General features: G+C 39.3%; 1 protein-coding gene across 1 annotated transcript in view; it reads right to left on the bottom strand.

Annotated features, from left to right (window-relative positions):
• Positions 1–244: 244 nt before the first annotated feature.
• Positions 245–9861, bottom strand: part of LOC101898509 (unconventional myosin-XV) — an 85689-nt gene continuing 76072 nt past the window's right edge. The window contains exons 4-7 of the mRNA XM_059122359.1: positions 3678–4402; positions 3363–3597; positions 663–1799; positions 245–595 (exon numbers count right to left, since the gene is read on the bottom strand). Coding sequence (XP_058978342.1) covers positions 425–595; positions 663–1799; positions 3363–3597; positions 3678–4402 — 2268 coding nt within the window. The 3' untranslated portion in view covers positions 245–424. The remainder of the gene's footprint in view (positions 596–662; positions 1800–3362; positions 3598–3677; positions 4403–9861) is intronic.

Raw genomic sequence — 9861 nt, 5'->3', positions numbered from 1 at the left:
AGGAAATTGCACTTAAATCCAATAAGGAATTTTTATTTTTTAAAAAAAAGTGTTTTTTTTTTTTGGAAATTAGAAAATATGGCCTTAAAAGATATTTTCTTTTTCTCTCTGACTAAATTTTTTTATTTTTCTGAAAAAAAAAATATTTTAATTTAAAAAAAATATATATATTTTATTTTAAAAAAAATATATATTTTAATTTAAAAAAAAATATTTTAATTAAAAAAAAATATATATTTTTTTTTTTTTTTTTTTTTGATAAACCAAAATTTTAAGCTGAGAGCTAAATATTTTCAAAAATATTTAAAGCATAGCGAAAATTAAATTTTTATATTTAAATAGATAAGGAAGAAGGATAAAATTAATTAAAATTAAAAAACTAAAGATTACAAATTAAAAATAATTAAAATTAAAATTTAAAAAATTAATTGACAACATCTCGCTTGTCACGTTGACTAATTTGAGCCATGGTTATGTATTGGCGTACCAAACGCGATATCTCATGGGCCTGTTCGGTTTGGACCCTTATGACACGCTGCTGCATCAGATTGCCCACCTTCATGTCCAAAAACAAGGCACCATCCTCGGAACGTACCTAAAGACAATAAAACAGACATTTTAACATTTTCTAAAAGAATTTTTTCTCTTTTTCTCAATCCTACCTTGCGCGTGGAGATAACCTCCATAAACGGCCAATGCTGCATGGTCTCATGGGTATTGGGATCCAGGAACAGTACGCCACGACGATTCAATGCCAATATCAAATCTCTCCACATGGGACTGTCATCAACATGGGGACCCTCTTCGGCCCAGATACGTTTCACCGCAAAGAAACTGCTGCCGAACAAAGGCCATGCCGACAAAACATTCAAGAACTGGGCCTTCACCTGGCCCGGACTTAGATTTGCAATTTGTGGCCAGGCCGACTGGACCAAACCCACCCATTGGGCGGGTCGTATTTCTCTAATACCTAAAGCGGGTTTAGGCAAAAGGAATTTGATTTCCTTCATGGCTGGTACATGACTCAAATCGGCGGCCCGATGCAGTAATGCTGCAATGCGTGCCATATCTCTCACCACTTCGGGGGGCGGTACACCATTACCGGGCAGCTCCAGCAGTAAACCTTCCAAATAATCCGGAGCAACTTGATTGAAGAGAACCTCCACATAGAGCGGTGTGGGAGCAGGATCTCTCTTTAGGGGGAAATGCCACACTGAACGGCAGAATATCAAATAGAAAGGCTGGCCTGATTTCAGTAACTCTGTGGTAACATCCAAAATATATTCATCGGCAGCCAGGGGCATTGTGAATGCATCACCCTGTACAATGCAGTACAGAGAGAACTCCTGCTGCTCGGTTTCAGATTCAATGCCCAGCAGGGCACATAGTTCGGCAATGACATCAGCCACCACCGTTGAACAACGGGTGTTGACCACACGTTCCGCCCCGCCGGGTAAACGATAGATTTGTCTACGTGCCGAACGTCCTGCAGACACTGCCGTGACCTCCTCCACACTGGGTACATTTTTACGGCCACCACATCGGGCGGTTTTACGTAGATTTGTTAGACACACCGCTGCCGTACCATGGCATGAACGTCGCCGATCCGAGGCAGCCGATGTTAGATGTTCGAGCAGATATGGACGCAGCGCATCCGAACAGCCAAAGTATGCAGCCAAAATACTGAGTAAACGCCAACCACGCTGAGCCGAATCGTGACAGGGTGAACGGTTGGCTGTCGTCTGTTTCATTAACTGGCAATAGACTTCGTCGCGTAGGGCCAAATATTTGTGACAATGCTGGAAAGAGAAAGAGGGGAGATTTTTAGTTTTTTTCTTTTTTAGGAGATAAGAACGAAGAGTATTTGTAGCGAGCTGAAGAGTCCGTGTACCCTCTATAGGGGAGATAAAGGTTCGGCGTTACCTATATAGGGCAGATGAAGGGTCAGAGTACCCTATTTGGGAATGCAGTTGTGTCAGGGTGCCCCATACAGAACAGCAGCCTCATAGAGGATATCTGAAGGATCACCGTAACCCATACAGGACAAGTGAAGGTCAACGTGTTTTATAGAGACAAGCTGAAGGCCAGCGTACCTTATTCAGGGGAGTCAAAAGGTCAGCGTACCTTATAGAGGGGAGCTAAAAGGTCAGCGTACCCTATACAGGACAACCGAAGGTCGGCATGCCCCATAGAGACAAGCTAAAAGGTTAGAGTACCCTACAGAGACAAGCTGAAGGGTCGGCGTGCCTGTAGAAGGGAGCTGAAGGGTCAGCGTGTCCTACAAAGGCAATCCCAAGTATCAGCGTACCTTATAGAGGGGAGTCGAAGGGTCAGCGTAACCTATAAAGGGCAACTCAAAGTCAGCGTGTCCTATAGAGAAAATCTGAAGGGTCAGTGTGTCCTACAGAGACAAGCTGAAGGGTCATCGTATCTTACAGATAAGCTGAAGATCAGCGCGCCTTACTGAGAGGAGCTAAAGGATCAGGACAGGACAATTGAAGGTCAGCATGTCCTATAGAGAAAATCTGAAGGGTCAGTGTTTCCTACAGAGGCAAGCTGAAGGGTCATCGTATCTTACAGATAAGCTAAATATCGGCGTGCCTTACAGAGAGGAGCTAAAGGTTCAGGACAGGACAAATGAAGGTCAGCGTGTCCTACAGAGGCAAGCTGAAGGGTCAGCGTATATTTCAGATAAGCTGAAGATCAGGATCTAAGGATAAGGACAGGACAGTAGAAGTTCAGCGTGTACTATAGAGAAGGACTGAAGGGTCAGTGTGTCGAAAAGAGGCAAGTTAGAGGTGTGCGTGTCCTACAGAGCCAAACTGAAGGTCATCGTATCTTACAGATAAGCTGAAGATCAGCGTGCCTTACAGAGAGGAGCTAAAGGAGCAGGAGAGGACAACTGAAGGTCAGCATGTCCTATAGAGAAAATCTGAAGGGTTAGCGTGTCGAAAAGAGGCAAGTTAGGGGTGTGCTTGTCCTACAGAGACAAACTGAAGGTCATCGTATCTTTCAGATAAGCTGAAGATCAGGAGCTAAGGATAAGGACAGGACAGTAGAAGGTCAGCGTGTACTATAGAGAAAATCTTAAGGGCCATCGTGCCCTATAGAGGAAAGTTGGAGGATAGCGTGTACTACAGAGGCAAACTTAAGGGTCAGTGGACCCATTATGGGAAAGCTGAAGGATCAGTGAGTCCTGGGTACACCGACTCTTCCGTTTTATGGAACACGTCCTTGGTTATCCTAAAAAAATGCTGATCCTCCACGCCGCTTTCAACGAATCCCAGATCCTTTAGCTGACTTTTAAGGATTCCCTCAGATTCTCTTCCCCCCCCCCTCCTTCTCCCCCTCGTTCTACTTACCATTAGCACCGTATAGACACATTTAACTTCGGTCAGATCCGGATCCATGGGTATATCGCCACAATAGCATAATATACACTCAAAGCATTCTAAAGCTAGCGGGGCCAAGTCATTGGGTAAACGTAGCAAAGGTGTCCTTATCGGTACACCCTGCCACTTAACCAGCTCGGCATATGAACGATTTGAGGAACGTTCCGATGAGTCACGGCCATGGGAACGGGAATCGTGGATTTGACTGGAAGAAAAATATAAATTGAGTAAAAAAATTCTCTCTCTCGCTCTCTCTCTCTTTTACTCTCTTGAGTCGTGACTTACTCATTTCTAAAATGTTGCATGGCAAATTGAAGTAAAGAGTAGCGGGTCACTGAGGGTGAGGTGGAACCACCACCATTGTGTTGATCCTCTGCCATGTAGTTGGCATCCAAATTGGAGGGTTGTAGGTGTCCAGGTGTCTGTTGCGGATCCCTCGGATGCATGCCACCACCTTGATGATACTGTTGTTGGGATAATTTGCGTCCGGTGTGTAAATAACTTTGTTGCTTGGCGTATTGCTGATGATGTTCTGCTCCACCGCCACCTCCTCCGCCGCCGCCATAGTGATCACGTTCTATTAGCCTTTCATCGTCCAGCTCATTATGACCATTGTAGTGGTGGCCACGTTCACCCGCCACCGGCGAATGATGATGATCCAGGGCATCGTGCATGCCATGCATCATGGACCGCGAATGCATTTCATTGCGCGAATGCTGTTCAGCCCTGGAGCTTTGCTCCCCACGACCACCACCACCACCACCAGTGTGATGCATATGATGTTGATGGGTCTCCTCATAAGATCCCGCCATCATGGGCGATGAGGTGTTACGCATAGCCTCCCGATTGCCACCGGATCCTTGGCCGCTCATTTGATGGCCATTATTGGCGGAGGATTGCATTGCCTCGCGATGATTCGATTGTCGTGACTCCAAACGTTCAATGGGCACATTAAGTGTCTGAGCTGCAGCGCGTACACCCGATGACAGGGTTGAAGCTTTCGATTGAGTCTGCAATGGAAATGGATATGAAAGGTTATAAATATTTAAATATGGACAGCTGGACAAATAAAATTCGGAATAAAAAATTGTAACAAATGTCATTTATCAATTGTTCAACATGGTTTTCTGTCCGGCGTTCGGCCGGTCTGTCTGTCTCTCCGTCCGTCATTAATGTGAAAGTGTAAGGTGACACCCATGCCTGGCATGGAATATTAAACAGTTCGAATGGTCTGCAAAACCAGTTAATAGCTAAACGATTGGCCAAAAAGGCCATGGTAATGGCCTCCTGCATTGCCAATTTTCGGTTCATAACCAAAGATAAGTGTTATATCCGTGTGATTTGAGTTCGGATGCCAAAGCCAAATCGCTACCATTCCGAACGGCAATAAAACATTATTGACCGTAAAATGTTAATTGTCTAAAACATTTTGGCCAAATACCTCACATCAATTGGCGGATTGGCAGCAAATACAGCAATGTTTGGTCTTTTGGCTGGCTTTCCATTTGTTATCGATTTGTCGGATGGTAACGACTAGCCATGGCCATGTAATGACACCTCTTTTTTGTTATTCGAATTCGATAAGTGGCCAAACAACCCGGCCTATAAATTTCATTGTGACAGCCGGACATCTCTAATGGCTTAGATAAATTACAACAATTTGTCTCATTTTTTGGCAGAGATTTTGAATTTAAAAAAAAAATGAAATAAAGGAAGAATTGACGAAAGGGGGTTCAGAGTGGCTCTAAAAAGAGCCTATGGGGGTTTTATGAAATGCATTAACAGTCAGATCAACCCAAAGAAATCCTGAGCATTCACGGAGCGTTAATTTTTACACCAGAAATTCGAAAGAAACATGAACTCGCTGAGCCCTTAGCTTGCATACGGAGGCACCCTTGAGATTTACTCTTTACCCGAATTTGAGCGAAAATTTCGAGGCTATGGTATGAACCGGAACTTCTTCTAGATACCTGTTAAAACCTCCTCCTATGTTAAAACCTCCTCTAAATCTTTTGCGGATACTCGTTAAACTTCAACTGTACCTATAGAGACTTGAGGAACCTTTAGATCGCTTTTAAAGGATAATTGATAATTTAGCTCACTTAGAGAGTCTCACTAGGCCTCCAGTTAATTTATATAGAATATCTAAGACTTCAGTTATCGTTATTAAGACGTGGACCTGCAGAGACAATTTTCTGTCATAGGCTGTAGTATTCATTACGAACTTAAAATGCGAAATTTGAAACAATTCCGGTAAATAATGTCTCTAAAATCATCCAAATACCGAATTTAGGTAGATACAGTTATATGGGGGTTATACGAAGACCTGGACCTGCACAGACAATTTTCTGTCATAGGCTGTAGTATCCATTGCGAACTTCAAATACTAAATTTGAAACAATTCCGTTAAATAATGTCGCTAAAATCATCAAAATAGCGAATATCGGGAGGTACCGTTATATGGCGGCTATGCGAAGACGTGGACCTACATAGCTAATTTTCTGTCATAGGCTGTAGTAACCATTACGAACTTCAAATGCGAAATTTGAAACAATTCCGATAAATAATGTCTCTATAATCATAAAAATTCTGAATATCGGGAGATACCGTTATATGAGGGCTATACGAAGACGTGGACTTGCATAGTCAATTTTCTGTGACAGGCTGCAGTATCCATTACGAACTTCAAATACTAAATTTGAAATAGTTCCGGTAAATAATGTCGCTAAAATCATCAAAATACCGAATATCGGGAGGTACCGTTATATGGGGGCTATACGAAGACGTGGACCTGCACAGACAATTTTCTGTCATAGGCTGTAGTATTCATTACGAACTTCAAATGCGAAATTTCAAACAATTCCGGTAAATAATGTCGCTAAAATTATCTAAATACCGAATATCGGGGGGGTACCGTTATATGAGGGCTATACAAAGACGTGGACCTGTACACACAATTTTCTGTCATATGCTGTAGTATCCATTACGAACTTCAAATACTAAATTTGAAATAGTTCCGGCAAATAATGTCGCTAAAATCATCAAAATACCGAATATCGGAGGGTACCGTTACATGGGGGCTATAAGAAAACGTGGACCTACATGGCCCATTTTCTGTCTTAGGATGTAGTATCCATTACGAACGTTAAGTACCAATTTTGAAACAATTCCGGTAAATAAATTCGCTAAAACCATCTAAATACCGAATATGGGGGTTACGGTTTTTTGGGGCTATACGAAGACGTGGACCTGCACAGAAAATTTTCCGTATTAGGCTGTAGTATCCATTACGAACTTCAAATACTAAACTTGAAATAGTTCCAGTAAATAATGTCTCTAAAATCATCTAAATACCGAATATCGGGGGGTTCCGTTATATGGGGGCTATACGAAGACGTGGACGTACATGGCCCATTTTCAATACCCGAAAATCCTGTAGACATAATACACATTTGAGTAAAATGTTATTAACCTACTTCATTTCGTTCGGAAGCTAGAGTGATTTCCACAGACGGATAGACGGACGGACGGACGGACATTGCTAAGTCGACATAGAATTTTATGCTGATCATGAATATATGTATATACTTTTTCGAATGACATGGAAAAATTTCTTGATTTAATTTTTTTTTACTCACAGAAGTACCTCCGCTCGATTTCGAGCGAGATTTACTATTTACCCGAATTTGAGCGAAAATTTCGAGGCTATGGTATGAACCGGAACTTCTTCTAGATACCTGTTAAAAAACCTCCTCCTATGCGTTGTGTATACTTTAATTTTTTTCTTACTCAAAGGAGTACTACAACTCGAACTAAGCGAGATTCGCTCTTTACTCGAATTTGGGGAAGTATTTCTGTGAGCCTTAACAACTCTTCTAGACACTTGTGGACCTCCCCGGCTTCCGAGTACAGTCTCTCTGATATATTGCCCTTTGATACTCGCAGAAACTCTAAATATTATACGGATATTCGTTAAACTTCAACTGTACCTATAGAGACTTGAGGAGCCATTACATTATTTTTAGAGGATAATTGAGAATTTAGCTCACTTAGAGAGTCTCACTAGGCCTCCAGTTAATTTATAGAGAATATTTGAGACTTCAGTTGTCTTATTAGGACTGTTTAAGTCTCCAGTTTGTCAATTTGGACTCGCTGAGGACCCATGCTCTCTGAACAGTTAGTCTTTCTGCACCAGGGGTGCTCAAGAAGAAATATCTGTTTTCAGTCAAATTTCTCTTTGCTTATTTAAATCAAGAACAAAACAGTATTAAGTCATTATTTATACAAATATTTTTTATCCATTTGCTTTATAAACTATTTTGGCAAACATTCGTGTTTAAAAACAATTTAATAGAACCGTAAAATATAAAGAAAAACAGAATTTTAATTTTCTCTTAAATTATCTCTTTTTTCTCTTCATGTTCTAGAACACGGTTTTGAGCACCCCTGTTCTGCACCATCAAGCTCTCGGAATCTTCGGCTAAAAGATAAATACTCTTTGCCCCGAGGTCATCAATTCCTACATGACCATTTGAAATATTTTCCTTGTAAAGATACCAAAAGAGCTATGAATATATTACTGTTAAATTTCTCTCTCTCTCTCTCTCTCTCTCTATACACCCTCAAGCTCTCAACGATAAATGGTCTTTGAACATCAATTCCTACCTGACCATTTGGAATATATTCCAATGTAAAGATAGTAAAAATCCTATACAAATTTTGTTGTTAATTTTCTCTCTCTCTCTCCCTTTCACAAAAGACTTAAGACACAAACTTCGAATTTAACTCAGAGAAGAACTTACAACATCATCCCTGAATGAAGAGCGAAGTTCGTTTATTTTATAAAGCCACGAACTCGAATTGAAGGGTAAAAATGTCTCTAAAAAAGATTGAATACACAAACGTCCAAAGAACGAAAAAAATCTCGTTATTGAGAGACTTAGGTCACGAACTGTTTAGGAAGCGCGAATTTTGACTCTTTGAAAGACCTAAGACACGAATTCAGAAATGAAAGAAATAGAACAAAGTTGGTCTATTTTAAATAGACTTAAACTCAGTATGAAGAGATAAAAATTGCCTCTTTTAAAAAGACTTAAGACACAAACGTCCAAAGAAAAGGGAAATACTCTCTGTTAAAAGATTTAAGACACGAACTTTTAAAGGAAAACTATTTGGGTTGCTTTTGAAAGACTTAAGACACAAACGTTTCTTAAAAGACTCAAGACACAAATTCCTAAAGGTTTCGCATTTTTAAAGGACTTAAAAACCGAACTTTTTATTTGTCTCTTTTGAAGGAATTACGCACACAAACTCTGAGAAGAGACCAAGTACTTGTCTCTTTTAACAAGTCTTAAGGCACAAACGTCTAAAGGAACGAAATATACTCTCTGATGAAAGACTTAAGACACGAACACTGAAAAGAGAACACATATTTGCCTCAATTGAAAGACTTAAGGCACAAACGTCCAAAGGAAGGAAACTTTCTGATGAAAGACTTAAGACACGAACTCATGGGAGAAAACGGATTTTGACTCCTTTGAAAGACTTAAGACACAAACTCTATAAATATGAATGACTTTTTTTAAAAGAGATAATTTAGAGGTTTTTTTTTTTTTTTTTGACGAGGGTTTACTTTTTTATTCAATTTTAATATTTCACTAAAACTGTTTAAATCAAAAGAGGAATTTTCATTTTTTTAATTACTTATTTTTAAAGGTTTGATTTTAAAGAGGGTCTATTTTTTATTTATATAATTTTGTATTTTACAAAAAATGCTAAGAGTAGATTTAATTTTTGAAATTTTGAATTAAATTGAAAGTTTTTGGCTTAATGGTTTGATATACAAGTCCATAATTGTCCATAATTATCCATAATAATCCATAATACTCCTAAATTTTCACAGATTAAATTTAGGGTTTCCCCATATTTTATCATCAGGATTTGTATCAAATAACATATAAATCCTGATGATAGAATATAGGAAAATCCAAATTTTAATATATTTTTTATGATCAATAAACCCTTTAAAATATATTGGATTGTGAGTGTTGAGAAAATTACTCTCAGTGCGGGACGAGTGCCTACACTTGCCTGGCTCTGAGGGGGGAAATATTGTCTCTTGAAAGACTTAAGACACGAACTCATAAGAGAAAATGAATTTTTGACCCCCTTGAAAGACTTAAGACACAAACTCCATAAAAATTAATAACTTCTTTTAAGAGAGACAATTTAAGGGTTTGATTTTGTTGATGGTATAACCTTTTAAGAAATCTTGTTATTTTACAAAAGCTGTTTAAATCAAAAGAAGAAGTTTCAATTTTTTTATTAAAAACTCTCGTCATAATCACATGTACAAGTTTTGAATGTGTTTTATGATCCAAAAATCCTCCTAAATTTTCATAGATTTAATTTTGGATTTTCCAAATTTTTTTTTTCATCAGGATTTAATTTTTTTTTTATTTTTACTTTT

This window comes from Musca domestica, unplaced genomic scaffold (genome assembly GCF_030504385.1).
Source record: "Musca domestica strain aabys unplaced genomic scaffold, Musca_domestica.polishedcontigs.V.1.1 20, whole genome shotgun sequence".
Lineage (NCBI taxonomy): Eukaryota > Metazoa > Arthropoda > Insecta > Diptera > Muscidae > Musca > Musca domestica.
This window is presented reverse-complemented; position numbering and strand designations above follow the sequence as displayed.